General features: G+C 35.8%; 1 protein-coding gene across 3 annotated transcripts in view; it reads right to left on the reverse strand.

Annotated features, from left to right (window-relative positions):
- The window catches only part of LOC149778679 (roundabout homolog 1-like), a 59,854-nt gene extending 43,164 nt beyond the window's left edge, over nt 1–16,690 (reverse strand). For all 3 annotated transcript variants that reach the window (XM_089939487.1, XM_089939488.1, XM_089939489.1), the window contains exons 1-3: nt 16,530–16,690; nt 15,588–15,774; nt 8,558–8,833 (exon numbers count right to left, since the gene is read on the reverse strand). In XM_089939487.1, coding sequence (XP_089795613.1) covers nt 8,558–8,833; nt 15,588–15,678 — 367 coding nt within the window. In that variant the 5' untranslated portion in view covers nt 15,679–15,774; nt 16,530–16,690. The remainder of the gene's footprint in view (nt 1–8,557; nt 8,834–15,587; nt 15,775–16,529) is intronic.
- Between the last annotated feature and the right edge of the window lie 472 nt (nt 16,691–17,162).

The raw sequence follows: 17,162 nt of genomic DNA on the forward strand, positions 1-17,162 counted from the left end.
AATATCAATGCTATTAGAGGCACTCAAGGAGACATTAAAAGTATTAAAACTATGTTCACAATGATTATCATTACAACTATCATTAGTTTTTCTACAACTGCATTTTCTACTTTTATAATCATTGTATAAATCTGAACTATCAGTCATATTTGAATCTGTACAAGTAGCTGGTAAGTTTCCACATTCAGAACATGCATCAGCAAGGGGATCAAATCTGTTTTGACAAGGGATGCATGGTGTATATGACAGTCATTGATAGACAGATTGGTCCTCCCGCTGAATAGAGTCTTCCTGTGTAGTTGAGATGGCGTCATTGCCCTTTTCCTATTCCATAAATCTAGTGTGAGTTTTGGCTTTGTGTCCAAAGCTACCACACTGGTGGCATTGTATTGGCTGTCTGTGCCTGCATTCCTGTGCAGAATGTTTGATCTCACCACAGTAATCACATCCCAAAAGTGTACTGACTGTATTGATATGGCTGACCATATTGTCTGATGCTGTTTTGACCTACACTGGATTTATAGGGAGAGATGAAGTTTGTAATGTGGCTGTAAGACCAGACTATATGAATGACTGCATTTATATTTTTTTGCCAGCTTTTCCACCCCTTTAAAATGTCAGTTGTCTATCTTTACATGTTGGATAATGAATGCAAAGCAGACATTACTTTCCTAGTTGTATTTGCTGTTTTTAAATGTCCATCCATCGAAAAATTAATGCAGCCATACATACTGATACATCCAACCATGAGAGAGGTATAAGCATAATTTTTCCTAATATAAGCGGCAAAACCCCATAATCTGAGCATAAAAAGTGCAATCTATATATTACTAGTACTAATATTAGTACCCTTACTCTGCTGAGGCTACGAAATTGTAGCTAACATATTATATCTCATAATTACAGTATACTATGAAAAATAAAGATTTAATTTTACTACTAACCTGGATCTGCAGGTCAAATAGGTTGGCAAATATGACCAAAATCCATCTGGATTAGAGCCAGAATACAAACAAAAAACATACTGAAAAATTATTTATATTCAACACTCACTTTAACTAGTCTACATCTGACTTTTGCCAAATGATCGTAAAGTCCAAAAATTCTGCAAAGAGCTTGACAAAGTGCTCAATTCGAGTACTGTATTGCATCACTCTCATATTCTTCTTTACAAATTTAAAAACTGGTGTTGATTTGTCCTTTTATGATTTGACATATTTTGAAGTCTAAAAAGACCCATCTGATCTAAGAATTTTCATTCAAAACTGAAAAAGCCTGTTTAACTTAATATCTTGTGCCATTATCTTTAAATGTACAGACTGGTCCACTACCTAATTTGATTATCAATATAATGAATATATGAAGCAAAGATTCAAATAAAAAAAAACACATTTGCTTTCTTGGAAATGGGTCATATTCAGTTCCTATAAATAGAAAATTAGGCAGGTACATCCAGATCTATGATGGATAAAATTAGATCTTATGCTATTCTTAAGCAGCAGTCTTTCTTTTTAGATAATTCTCAAATTTTTATGATGATAAAAGAGATGATAATATAAATGACAAACAACCTATTATTACTTTTTATTTTTATTTTATTTTTTAAATGTATCGGAAAACCATAATCCATATACAGGCAAACGTAAGACATAATACAGTGAAAAGAAATGTAACGATTATGCCAAAAGCATAATGACTCGAATGTATGCATGCTACCATCTGCTATATTATTAGCGTTTCTGACCTTTTACACTACATGTTCAAATTTCATCATTGTGTAAAATGAGAAATTAAAGTATAATCTGAGTACATAGTATCCTATAAATATCTAATGCCTTCTAAGACGAAGAATTCATTCTAATCATAAGCACCATTTTCTCTTCCTCATGTCTGTGAAATTACTTAAGTTTATCAATTCATCTAAATATGATATCCAAATGATAACATACCTGACATAACACTGACAAATCACAAACTTGTTGAGAGTTAATTTGGGCTCATATAAGAGGCACTTCAACCGTAACACTTTTGTGACTGTATCACAGGGCAGTGATTACGAGGTGGTTTCAAGCATGATACATACTGAAAAGGAGTTGTCACTGGAAAAATCAAACACCCATAGTTAGTTGAATATGGAAATTATTGGGCTACTGGGAATATGTCCAAACTGGGGCTTGATTAAAGTTGTCAATTATGAAAACAAAGCAGGTGCTGCCCTTACAAGTAAGGCTTTAGGTCCATCACACACTGGCAGATCATGCAGGAAATGTCACCAGTGAAATGAATCATGGTTATGAAAAAAGAAAAGAAAAATCAAAACTTTTATTGCTTCAAAAATAGTGCTTACAGCAAACACAAAATATGTTCCAACTTGCAAGAAATGATGGAACCAGTAAACAGACCAGTGAATCTGAAAAAGACCTTCTCAGTAAGAGAGTAAATTTTTTTTTATAAATTGGACCAGTTTTCAGTTCTATGTAACAAAATATCAAGTACGGCTATTGTCATGCCTGTATTTAAAAGTCCACAAGTGTGATTCAAGACTGATGCAGGTGAAAATTGTGTTCAACTAATACATTCTTAATGTTTACTTGAACCGTAATTACCTCCAGTACAGTTTCACAAACTGCAGTTCCAAACCCTATGGAGCTCAGTGACTTCATGCTAACTCTCAACTTCATGTAATCCTTTAAAGAATATTAATTCTGATGTGGGTTGTGATGACAACAATCATCTTTCCCGCCATGTGACATACACAAATAAATATATGATATCCACTAAACATAACTGTTGCCCTTCTTGCTAATTTCCCCCAATGATCTGAATATTCCCTTTTATTCTTCTGTACCGTTAAAACTTTTTAATAGTTGTTTTGTCCTTTTTGTCCTGACATGTCACTTGTTGAATGCCATTTAAAAATAAGCAACAGCTGCTTGATCATTCAGACGTTTTGTATCACAAAATATGTGCAGTTTAAAGCATCCAAAGTAGTCCTGTAAAGTTTTAGTCTGGTTTCCCAACCAAATCCATTGAATCTAATATGAAACCTGGATCTGAATCAAACATGGACAAGCCTGAGTATACCAATTTTACCGCAAACAATTGTATTTCTATAATTTGTGCATTTATTCTGTAAGTCTGTATTTTATGGGTCATATCTGTAAGACTTATGGCAAAATCACAAGGGTTGGCAGTTCTGTAGTTATAGTTACTAGTAAACACACTCTATGCAGGAAATCTTTCATGAAAACTGACACAATGAATTTTAATCTTTTTTAGATCCCTGTAAGTTTATGATCACATTAAAGGAGACCAGAAACCAATGGAAATATAGAATAATAACACTGGTCAACAGTGAAATCATTACTGACTTGAAAAGGCCCTAATCTGTAGTATTTTGGTGTGCCGAACACGAATATAACCGTGAAAAATTTGTATTGGCTCTCGTTTTGAAGATATTCATATACCTCATTTTCTATGTTTCACTGTGTAAATTTCTCCAGTAGGACTGCAGCAACATCCGGAATAATGATGTAACATTGCATAATACCATCATGCTCACATCATCCACAGTTGATTGCATCATTTTCTGATGCAATGCAATACTAATGCCATGCGGCTGCTGAAGTAAGTTGACGTCAGCAGTGTACTATACATGTGTAGGCCTATTATACTAATGCCAGGCGGCTGCTGAAGCTGACGTAAGCAGTGTACTATATAAAGCCCAATCAGATAGGTTCAGCATTTAAAATATTTTAGACGTTGTGCGAGACAGTTCAAGCTACTGTTACATAAAACTTATTATTTTATCCATTTACGTACAATAAAGAACAGTAATGCCTCGAAAGTGTGTTAATACCGCGGACAATTTTTGCTATATTTGTGGGGAAGTGACATTTGCCAACCAGAAGAAAAGTATCAATTCTCAAGTGAAGAAGGCATATCATCTTTACTTCGGATGCAAGGTTGGTGACCAAGACAAGCCTTGGGCTCCGCATATATGCTGTGCTACATGTACAACACAGCTTTCACAGTGGTTGAATTGCAAAAGGTCATCAATGCCGTTTGCAGTCCCAATGGTGTGGAGAGAGCCAAGCAACCACCTAAATGACTGTTACTTCTGCTTGGTTCCTCCTCTTTCCGGCGGAATAACGAAGCGAAAGAAGTCGAGAATAGTCTACCCAAACATTCCGTCTGCATTGAGACCAGTTCCACATGGTGAGGGACTTCCTATTCCAGAACCTCCAGCAGAATATTCTCTTGATTCATCTGACGAAGACAAAGGTGAGTCGACCTGTTCTTCTCCTGGTCCATCAGCATGCAGTGATCCAGATTTTCACTGTGGTGCATCATCAACCCCACACAGAATAACACAGGAAGAACTAAATGACCTGATTCGTGATTTGGACTTATCAAAGAACAAGGCAGAATTGCTAGGATCAAGACTCCAACAATGGAATCTTCTAGAAGAAGATGTCACAATTACTGCATATCGAAAGCGCCACCAGCAATTGGAGCCTTTCTTCAGAAAGGAAAGTAATCTGATATTCTGTTCCGATATTGAGGGCCTCATGAATGCTTTAAAAATCACTCATGACCCACAAGAATGGAGACTATTTGTGGACTCTTCGAAACTGAGTCTCAAGGCTGTGCTTTTGCACAATGAAAACATTCTTCCATCTATTCCAGTAGCATATGCTGTCCACATGAAAGAGACATACGATAACTTAAGGCAGCTACTGAATTCCATTGAGTATAACAAGTACAGCTGGCACCTCTGTGGTGATTTGAAGGTAGTTGCCCTTTTAATGGGACTGCAGCAAGGATATACAAAATACATGTGTTTCTTATGCGAGTGGGATAGCCGAGCAAGGGAAATGCACTACATGAGGAAGGAATGGACTCACAGGCAGAATGTAGCCATTGGAGAGAAGAATATCCAACACCCAGCTCTGGTTGAGGCTCAGAAAATCTTGCTACCACCCCTTCACATCAAACTAGGTTTGATGAAGAACTTCGTGAAAGCCATTGACCGGACTTTGCCAGCATTCCGACACCTGCATGAAAAATTCCCTCGACTCAGCGAAGCAAAGATTAAAGAGGGAGTTTTTGTGGGTCCTCAGATTCGAGAGCTTTTCAAAGATGACCGGTTCAACAACTTGCTGGAAGGTGACGCGAAACAAGCATGGAATGCTTTTCGCCTAGTTTCTACAAACTTCCTCGGAAATGTTAGGGCAGAAAACTATAAGGAACTAGTAGAAGACATGTTGATGAAGTATAAGAAACTTGGCTGCAATATGTCTCTAAAGATTCACTTCCTTCATTCCCATTTGGATTTCTTTCCTAGCAACTGTGGTATTGTTAGTGATGAACACGGCGAACGTTTTCATCAAGATATCGCAACAATGGAACAAAGATACCAGGGAAAATGGTCCACTACAATGCTGGCTGACTACTGCTGGACACTCCTCAGAGATGCTCCTGAACAGCTGTACAAGAGACAGGCGAAGAAATCTAAGATGTAGTCAATGACTTGATTTTTTATAGGTAGGCTATTACAGTTGACCTTTTACTATTGGAATGCATTTCGTTATGTAAACATTAATTTCTTGCAGATTACAAAAAAACTAGAGCCAATTTTGCAATTTGACTGTCATATTCGTGTTCAGCACATAAAAATTGATAAGAATTGACTAATTTTATTTCAGTAACATGACTTTTGTAAAAATTTGTTGTCCAGTGTAATAAAAGTACTATAGCAGAAAACCTTATTCTGAAGTATCATCTGTGACCGTAATGCCAATATTAAAATATTGGCCTGTCTTCTAGGAGCTGAATTTCTGTGACCTCGTATGTAAAATTTCTGTGCCTATTAGGTCACTTTTGGGATGTGATGTCATAGTAGCGACTCCAGCAGCCCAAGTGGGAGTTGCCAGAGTAAAAGACAATACCATTTTGCGTTGCTTAAAGGGTGAAATAGAACATTAAGAAAAGCCTGTGGACAACATTTCTTTTCTTTTCCGAAAGATAAAGGCATAATGAAAGAATGGATACATTATTACAAACGAGTCGATTTCAAAGCAACACCATACAGCACTATGTGCTCATTACATTTCTCAAAGGACTGTTACGAGAGGGATTCTGAAAAAATGGCAGCTCAAGGATATGCAAATGCTAGGCCTAGACTAAAAGTTGGCGCTCTTCCAGACATAACGTTGTATATTTTAAATCCTTGGAAAAGTGTTAAACATGCAAGTTACGAAAATAGGCAGAAGGCCGAGTAAGTGACCACAAAATGCAACAATCAATTCACAGATCTTTTATCTACACCAGCAGTGCTAAAAATAAATCTGATAGCCCGACACCCTGGGCCCCTCTGGTTTTAGTTCCAGCCCATCCTGTATTCAAAGTGAGGTGCCCGTCAGGCTTGTTGAAACAAAAATTGTTTGCCTGAGGAAACTTTGATCGCGCTGGTGAAATGAGTAAGTGTATTTTCAAGAAGTTGACATACATGCCTTAACACAGCACAATCTAAATCAAATCACTACTGTCCAAGGTGAAATTTAGATTTGATTTTAATCAAATGGAGGCTTAAAAGAAAAGAGGTCAAAGTTTCACATTAACTGGCTGACAATAGAAACTGGGGGGGAGGGGGGAGACACTACTGACCCAACCCCCAACCCCTTGCCCCAATGTGCGAGCGCCCATGGGACGTACCTTTTCTCCATGTGATATGCCTTATTATTCCCCCAGGACAAGCCCATTTTGCATATTCTGGTCAGCTCTGGCTAAATTGCAAAATAGCTAAAGTTTTAATTTAAGTAGGCAAACAATAAAGCTGGTGTGACTAATGAACAGACTCCTTATCCTTGCATTGATCTTGTGAAAAGGACTGCCCTTTGGACATACTTCAAAGAAACCATGTTCGACAGTGTGTGTATGTGTAAGCACCAGCAATTGATTGCCAAAATAAACGATGCCTATTTTGTTGTTACTTACGATGCCATGGACTTCAGGTTTAAGTCTTAATGCATGTAACACTGTTTGCTGAACAAAATATTTATTCAGAATTAGTTCTTTAGGACCACATATACTGCATGGTATATTTTGTTTTATTCCTTGTAATTTAATCATGGTAATTAAACTTTACATATACGGTAGAGGAATATCAGGTGTTAACTGGCCGAGTTTCTTCGGCGGAAATGGAGATGCCATTTTGTTTGCAGAGAAAATTTCACAGTGATCATTCATTTAAGATAATTGGTGACAATTTTATTCTTTTAATTTTTTTATACTATAGTACTGTTGTAGTTGTTTAAAAACATCTGAAATTTAGTTGAATAATGTTTAATTTTCACGTTCTATTTACTGAAGAAGAAAAAAAGAAAAAAACTGTTGTGTGATATTAATTATTTCGTCCAGTGCCGGATTTAGATGTGTGTGCATGTGATTTGAATTTTTAACGTAGCTTTAACAATTTTTCAGTCATATCACTACGATGTCTGCAGTGTGGCATTTTTGACTGTGGATTGCATACGTTATATCTATTTATAAATGGTTTGGGGTTGTTTTTTTTTTCTTCTGACAAATGAAAATTGACAGACATAATGTAATAATCGGGACTTCGCTGCGAAAAATTTAGAGATATTACGAGATCGGGATGTAGATGAGGAAATACCCCCAAAATTGGGAGGTTTTTCTCCTGGCTTGAGAGTTGACAGGTATGAACTGTCCGGGCTTGTGGAATTTCAGTCAGGGCTTGAGTTTATTTAAGTCACCAGCCCGGGGCCTGTGCCTAAAAAATTTCTTTTAGCACTGACCAGTACAGTACATAAACTATTATATCAGACTGCAGATTCAAGTTTTGAATGTGCAACCCAAATGTGGTCTCCTTCTGTCTGCCTCGCTTGCCAATGTTTATGTTTGTATTCGAAGACTGGCTAGTATTGTGTCACGGTACCACGTGATCTGTCATCTCATCAAAACTCGGAAAAACTCGGCAATTTACGGAATCGTGGTATCTTCCAGGCAATAAAATCACTACCGGCTTACGATATTTAATTTATAAACATGACAGTCGGATTAAAATCTGTAGAGAATTACATACGTAAAAGGAAAATTTTGATTTCTAGTCTCCTTTAAGTATTTTTGCGAAGTAAATGCAAGGACTTCCTGAGATATTTAGGTACCTATTAATTAATGAACCATTTAAGTGAACTTTATCCATTTAGTTAAAGACAAAGTTAAATTATCTGCAAAAATTTTTTTTAACTTGAAAACAAGACAACTTTTATCTTTAGAATGTGTCCAAATAATGTTAAGCTCAGGTAAACATGCATTGTTAGATTGTTAGACATTATCTAAAACAATAAAGCCTTAAAAAAACTAGTCTTTGATGTCTGAAAATAAAGGTTAAAAAATATAAAGAAAATGCAGTAATTCTAATATCTAGACCCTAAGATGACATGACAAAGTCCAAACCTCTTTTTTTCTCTAAAATGATGTGCAAACAAAGAATGGTTTTGATGTGCTAATGTGAACTTTTTCTTGAACATACCTGTCACTGAAAGAGTAGCTACTGCTGGAATTTTTGCTTGTATATTCTCTGCATAGCACCAGTAAATCCCAGAATCCTCTACTCTTACTGCCTTTATTACCAGTGTCCCATTGTCATACACATCATAATGAAGACTTGTTACAAGAACCTCTTGCTGGAAATCTTTAATCCAGGATATATTTGGAGCAGGATATCCTGTAGCCATGCATTCAAATACAGCCCTCTCCCCTTCAATGACTCTTTGACTGACAGGACGTTTTATAAACTCAGGATGGGCTGTAGGAATTATTAAATTTGTTAAAACTATAAAGATAAAATAGACAAGATAAGAGCATACAAGTTAATACAACATGGATGCCTCAGCCAATTAATTTGATATATAAATGGTTATTTTTACCACTCTGGAAACTCTGTGTGTGTGTGTGTGTGTGTGTGTGTGTGTGTGTGTAATTTGGATTTTTAATGCAGCTTTAACAATTTTTCAGTCATATCACTACAATGTCTGCAGTGTGGCAGTCTATAGTGATGTCTAGCACTGGGTCATCATGCCACAGACATGTAGCATGATGTCCCACCCAGTCCCGTTATCCTGATACCGTGCCTACCAGTCTTAACCTTAACCTCTTAATGCTGTGCACCAAGTGAGGCAGCTGCTGATCACCATTTATATAGGATTTTGGTATGACTCAGCTGGGGTTCAAACCCACAACCTCCTGCATCTGACACAGATGCTCTAACCACTTAGACCACCAAAACCGTCTCTGAAGACTATTTTTCTCTGAATTTTGATCTAACTTGTTAAACGGGTTATCAAGATATTGGCTGAATATTATTAGGAATAAAATTTATGCATATCATTTGATGTGACCTTGCATCTGATGGTGTTTGTTTTTAACAAATCTAGCAACCATACTTTTATTTCATCCGATTAAACTTGTTAAATTGTATTATATCATCAAGATGCTGGAGAAAGATTTAAGTATATTAATGATGTTATTTTTTATCTGATGAACTAACCTTGTTACCACCCAATTAAGAGACAAAATTCCAAATTTGAGCTTTTATTATATTTGTAATAGATTTCAAGTATTTTCAGTGTTCCTATTCATGCACATTTGCATGTGAATCATGCATAAATAACATATTGCAGGTCAAAAAGTCTTCACCACATAAAAGCACTGCACACACTAAAAACTGTGTATGTCACACTAGAATTTAATTTTGAAATTCCAAGAGTTTATGAATTATAACATACTGGTAGTAATTCCCATGATGCATTATTTTAATCTCTACTAATGGTAACCAGGGACCTGGGTGGCCAAGTGGTCTAAAAGCACTTGCCCTTATTGATCACTGTCATCTCACCTCTGTCCACGTGGGTTCGAGTCTTGGGCTTGGCCAGTGTGGGTATGTGAGAAATCTGCCGGTAGCTTCCAGTAGGTTGGTGGTTCTTACTGGAGTTTTTCTTGTGTTCTTCTTCCACCAACTATTTTGGCTACCATGTATAGCCTGTCTTGCGCTGAGAATTGGCATTAAAACCAAAACATCAACCAATAGTATTCTCTAACATTTCAACCAATCACGCTTTGTCTAGGAACACCCATCTTGTGCCATAAATAGGAACATATATAAATACAAAATAATAATAATAATAGCAACAATAATAATGCTTTATTTATAGAGGGTGACTCATTAGTCAAGGACTATTCTCCCTTCAGGCCCTCTTAAGAAGAGTATAACAAGGCACATTATATGAAAGATAGCAATAATTACAGTTTATTGTAACATGTTTAGTATTAAAATACTAAATTCCATTAGAAGCACATACATGCTCATGATATCTCTTCTTATATACTGCAATATTTTCAGCAGATTTTTCATGAAGTGGAAGCTTGTTCTACAGAACTGTACCAGAGTATTGGAAGCTCTTTTTACATTGCTCTGTTCTTGGTTTTGATGCTAGAAGGTTTCCATGTGATACTGATCTCAACTGGTATTGTATTGAAAAAGGCCTTAATAAGTGATGAAGATACTCTGGTGCAGTTCCTTGTAGACATTTATATAAAAGAACTGCCTTGTGAAAATCTGTCATGTCATATATTGTGAACCATTTTAGTTCTGTAATGTTTTTGATGGATGATCAATAGATGCATCTAAAATTATGTGTGCTGCTCGTTTCTGAAGTTTATAAATCCTTTCAAGCTCATATTTAGCAGTTTCCCCATACATTTGCACAATAATCCATTGTTGGAAGAATATATGACTTTTAGTATAGAATGCGAGTTTCCATAGGTAAATATTTCTTGATTCTGCTGAGTAGGGCAATTTTGGATGACTCAGGCTGAGTGTACATTTTACAAAGCTTATCAATATGGTCATCCCATAATAAATTGTTTTCTACGGACACACCTACAAGCTTTTCATGTTTGACATTTTCTAATGGCTGATCATTTATTGCAAGAGATAGTCCTGGGTTCCCTAACTTATATAGCTTTTATGATGCCCCCAAACTCCTACATTTTGTTTTACCTTCACTAATTACCATTCTATTTTGTTGTGCCCAATTTTGAACTCTAATAAAGTCTGAGTTTAATCTAATTTGGATAACTTCAGTATCAGAACTAGATGTATACAAGGTTGCATTGTCTGCAAACAAATCTGTATTTGTGGATTCATTATATAATGGTAGAATAAGTCAGGGTAAAATACCCATGCATACTGTGCTTTTAGTGACTCTCGCCGCAAGTGATCTATGATGAGATACATGCTAGTTCAGTTGCTTACCTAGAGAAACAATTATCCACCCTAGGTAACGTTGTACGCATGTACGATGAAAATGATTAAATCGTTCTAAGGCAAAACCAAGTTATTTCTTACTTTATTCTGTGACACCTTTGCACATTTCAATGTTTCTGGAAAATTACCACTCATTATACTTAAGTTTATGATTTGCGTTAATGACTTTGTTATTACTCGTGCAGCAATTTTAAGAATTCATGGACCAATACCATCCAGTCCAGAGGATTTATTAATATTCACCTTAATTAGCATATCAAAAACATCAGCTTCACTAACATTAGCTCTTGAAAAATAATTATCATCAGGAATTTTTAGCTCTTATAAATGATAGAAGATCAAGTTCAATTGGGATGTTAGCCTGGTTCCAAATACTGTTACTGGAGATGAAGAAATTGTTGAGCATTTTCACAATAAATGGTGCAGGTCATCTGGTATGAGTTTAGCCATAATACACTGTAACAAGATTAAATAAATTCCAGGAAAGAGTTCAGTTGGTTATGTGCTGACAATGCAGGAATGTATTGTCTTGTGCATGAACAACATGCACCTAAAAATAAACCATCAGCTTTATTTAGGGTACTACAAATTACAGTGTCTCATTACCACACCATTCACTGTACCTCAGATAAACTTTTAATGATACATTACAACTATACTATTTCTCATTCCCATACCATTCACTGTACCTCAGATAAACTTTTAATGATACATTACAACTATACTATTTCTCATTCCCATACCATTCACTGTACCTCAGATAAACTTTTAATGATACATTACAACTATACTATTTCTCATTCCCATACCATTCACTGTACCTCAGATAAACTTTTAATGATACATTACAACTATAGTGATCAGTAGAGAATGACAGTATAGTTTTTCACAAGAGATTATTTTTAAATGACGTACATGTACAAACAAGAACAGAAGTTTCTTCCATATAATACACTTGTATTGGTTTTATTTTTTTTAATTGTGTCATGAAGATTGCCAAGATATTTGCTGAATAAATATCAACATTATTATAACAATTTTTACGTAAATATATAATGTCTTCTTAAAACTATCCAATATTTTGCTAACAACACAGAATATGATTACAAATTTTAAAGCCTCTATTTATTTACAAAAATCTTTAAAATGAGTTTCCAATTCTTTGTAAAAATGCGTCACTTAAATTTTCCTAGTTTGATTCATGTTTTATGTACATGTATATACTGTATGAAATGAACAGATGTTTACCATGGAACTCTAACACCATGATATCACAGTATCCTAGTATACAATGAAAGTGCATTTATATTCGTAACTGATTTAGTCAAATTGTAAATGTTTATAAGTGTAAATAACACAGATTTACATTAAATAATTTTGTAGCTGATTAAGCCCCAAAGTCATGATGCATGTCAAATTTAAATTAAAGCCAGACTCAAAACTAAAAAACTTTGATTTTTTTATAAAAAAATGTCAAGTACTTTCTGACAGTAAGAGTTAGGTTAAGTTATCAGACCATGTGTGACCAGATTCTTGTAGGTCTCATGATATCTGCTGTTAATGTTAATGTTAGCCTGAATGAAACAAAATGTTAGCCTGAAGGAAACAAAATGTTATCCTGAAGGAAACAAAATGTTAGCCTGAAGGAAACAAAATGGCAAAAAGTTGCATGAAATTAATGCAAATAAGACAGACCAGGTGAACAGCGCCATTGGCCTAAGTGGTTAGAGCATCTGCCTTGGATGTGGGAAGTCAGGGGTTCGAGCCCCATCTGAGTCATACCACAGACTTATAAAAATTGTACTAGCAGCTGCCTCTCTTGGCACTCAGCACTAAAAGGTAAGTGCTAGGACTGGTTGGCCTGGTGTAAGGATAATGCAACTGGGTGGGAAATCATGCTACATGTCTGTGGCATGATCCCCCAGTGTTAGACATCACTATAAACTGCCACACTTTAGGACTGGTCGGCCTGGTGTCAGGATAATGCAACTGGGTGGGACATCAAGCAACATTTCAGTGCATTATGATGCCCCAGTGCTAGACATCACTGAACTACCATACTTTAGGACTGGTCGGCCTGGTGTCAGGACAATGCGATTGGATTGGACATCATGCAACATGTCTGTGGCATGATGCCCCAGTGCTAGACATCACTGAACTACCACACTTTAGGCACACAGAATAGTTGTAGGCTCACATATTACTGCAAAAATGAAACTGGTACAAAGGTTCCGATACTGTATTTACACTGAATGACAGAACAGATTTGACTTTTTTACGAAAAGACTTTAAGTAGACTCTCCATTATCGCATCCAACCCATATGTTGCACTAATTCATTATAAATTTGTAACCTGGTACCTGCTTTTTTTCACACTGTTTGTAATGTAAAGAACAAGGCTGGGTACCAAACTATTGATACACAGGTAGACAATGGATGTGCTCGGACTGCCAAGTCAACTGAATACAGACTATACTTGAAGCAGTGTTTCTAATTCTGGCCTCTTAACGCCTTTTACATTTTTTATACTAATTTATAAAAATACAATTAATGACTTTTGATGAAGATGATACAAGGGTTTAACAACCTCTGAAAGGTAATATCACTAGGGCTGCAGATTGACATAAATATATTTGCCTGGGGTTGATAAATACTTGTAAAAAGTCACATTAAATACAATTGATCATAATGCTTTATATAATTATATTATTACATAACCTGTGATTTCCAACTGCTGCACAAGATGGCATCACTTAAATTCATGGCTGAGGGAGGGGGCCCAAATGAATAAATATATATATCTTTATTTATATATATCAACACACAAAGTTACAGCTCAAAATGTGCACTATAAATATATCAAGTTGTTGTTGTTGTTCTAGGGTTTAACACCATTTTTCAGTACAAGATAGGCTATACATGGCGGCCAGTATAACTGGTGGAGGAAGGGCCCTGGAAAACCCAGGGAAGAACCACCGACCCATGAGAAGCTACTGGCAGGCTTTCCCACGTACCTATGCTAGCCGAGCCTTGGACTCGAACCCACTCAGATAGAGCTGAGATGGCAGTGATCTGTAACGGAGAGCGCTTTAGACCACTCGGCCACTTACTGCAATTTGTAAGAGTCTGCATACAGTGCTTGGAAGCACTTGACTGATTATTGAGTGTGCAAATTAGATTACTAGTGTATAAAAAAGTATACAGTAAATATTGTTTATTACATTATTGGATACAATGGTTCTTACCATCAAAGCTTTAATTCCCTTGCCAAATTTTTAACTAATATGTTCATTTGTTACAGTGTTTATTTGGTTATAGAACATGTAGTTGATTTGTGTTGTTTGTCAGAGAAAATTAGCTAAATTAAAATGTTTTCATCACCTGACGTGCCAAAGCTATATAAACTAAAAAGAATCCTACAGCCTGATTCCTGGGGCCACTCTAATTTCAGACATGGTCCTGCGTGTATTCTAAGTGAAGTACCCATCAGACTTGTTCTTGTTGAAAAACATTTAATTTCCCTACCCCCTCTGAAACATTTTAAACAATCTAATGTGAACAGATAAAAAAGTCTAACTTTACTTGATTCTTTCGCCCATTTACAGTGAACTGATTCTAAACAACCTGAATTTACTAACTCCTACAGGAAACATAATGTACTGCAATTGAAATTTCAAAGTAACTTTATCAAAAAAATGAACAGTTCAACTTGCTTGTTCATCACATTCATTTAGAAACTTGGATCTACCATCACATAATGTGCTGGAATATCTGGGTCTATGCAGTTTGTTAGAAGTAATCAGTAGAACAAACGACACAGACTCTGATCTGCCAGTGCATTATATAACAGTAGTAGGATTCAATTCATAAGTGGTTTCATACAAGACAAAACTACTAATATTATTAAATATCAACATGCGCCATGACGATTATAATATTCTTGATCAAGGTATGTGAGAAACTTTGTTCTTCTCTTAATTATTATTGTGAAGTAGCACACATACACACTTAGAATATACCTGCTTATAAGTTGAGTCCAACTGCAAACAACATAGACCCTGATCTACCATTGCATAATTGCCCAACAGATCAGAGTCTATGATGTTTGTTCTACTGATTACTTTTAGCAAACTGCATAAACCTAGATCTGTAGGTGTGCTCTTCAACAACAGATCCGAGTCTGTGCAGCTTGCAGTTGTACTTGAAAACTACATAAGCCAGCCAAAATACTTACTGAAAATCTGTGCGAATGATGTATGCAGCTGCAGAACAACCAGCAATTTGACATAGGTTAACCGAGAATCGTACTCTGTGAAGAAAACCATTTTTTCTGCTATCTGCACTCAAATCACAATTCTTATGTTGTTCAAAATTTTTGTGATACATTAGGTTCTCGTGTTTCTTTCACACCTTGGCACAACCTAAAACAAACAAACATTTCTATATTGATTATTAATGTACCCTTCACCCAAGCATACAGTGAACTAGTGTATACTCACACCATGCTTACAACTTCTGATATCTTCTGCACTAACAGAAAGATCCTTGATTAGAGAATTATTTCCATGTCTTCTGGTCGCAGATGAAATCTCCATGCTCAAAATCTCAACTCAAAAGTTTTATAATTATGCTTGGTGGCAGAATGACTAAAAATGTGACCACATATTTGCATCTTGTATGATAACTTCGTTTAAATTATTCACAAAAAAGTATTCTCATTCTGAATATTCAGCTGTTTTGATCATCGAAAATCAGCCCTGGCAGAGATTTTGCACGGATCCTCAGAGAACAATATTGGACCCATGTCACAAATACAAATATTTTAAATTCATGCTGAACCACCAATTTTAGTGATGTGTTTGTGAAGAATTAAATTTGTTCTAAATATATTCCCAAAAAATAAAAGGCCAATGCTAAATTCCCAATAACAATTCATGATTTCAAGTACAGTAGAACCTGTCTTGAAAGACCACCTCTTCTGCCCAAAAAATATTGGTCTCTCAAGACAGGTGGTCTCTCATAACAGGTAATAACACTATGTAATCAATAAATCTGTGCATGGAGATCTTGGTCTCTCAAAACAGGTGGTCTCTCATAGCAGAGGTCTCTCAAGACAGGTTTTACTGTACAGGCTAAATAGGACAGCTCCACAATGATATGAAGACTGAATACTTACATGACATGATATTCCATCTAACTTTCCTGGCTGTTACAAGAGCAAGTATACAACATTGAAAATCTCAACTAAAATGACTGTAAATGTATTGATTTATTATCTCATATTCTTACACTTTCTAATGCACATTCTGTTCCCCCCCTTCCACACCCCTATTTCTAAGTGCACTGATGGATCTATCTGAGCAACATATGGCTAGGTTATTTTGTGGCTCACCATTTTAAGCAAAATTACAATACCTGCAGCAACAGCTTGGCAAAATTATTCAGTCTATTTGAAATCCATATTTTTCATATACACAAGGCAGTCGATATTTCCATTAAGAATGACAAATAATCGATGTGTAGAAATTCTCATTTCTGGGTAGTGATTTTATATCAAATATAAAGCCATAAATTTGCTTATACATGCATGTGTCGCATTAAGTAAGTCTGGAAATAGATACATTTTCAAAGTCATTGGTGTCCCATCATCGTACCTTTATTGAGGTCCAAATAAGCTATTCCCTGTGAATGAACAGGATTTTATTCCAGAATAAGTGAGTTCAGTTAGTTAGTGAGTTTTATGAGATTTCAGCCCTTTTTACCTACCATTTTGCACAATAAATCTTAAATGTCCCCAAAACAGCAATAA

This window comes from Sinohyriopsis cumingii, chromosome 17 (assembly GCF_028554795.1).
Source record: "Sinohyriopsis cumingii isolate HCF-2022 chromosome 17, ASM2855479v2, whole genome shotgun sequence".
NCBI lineage: Eukaryota > Metazoa > Mollusca > Bivalvia > Unionida > Unionidae > Sinohyriopsis > Sinohyriopsis cumingii.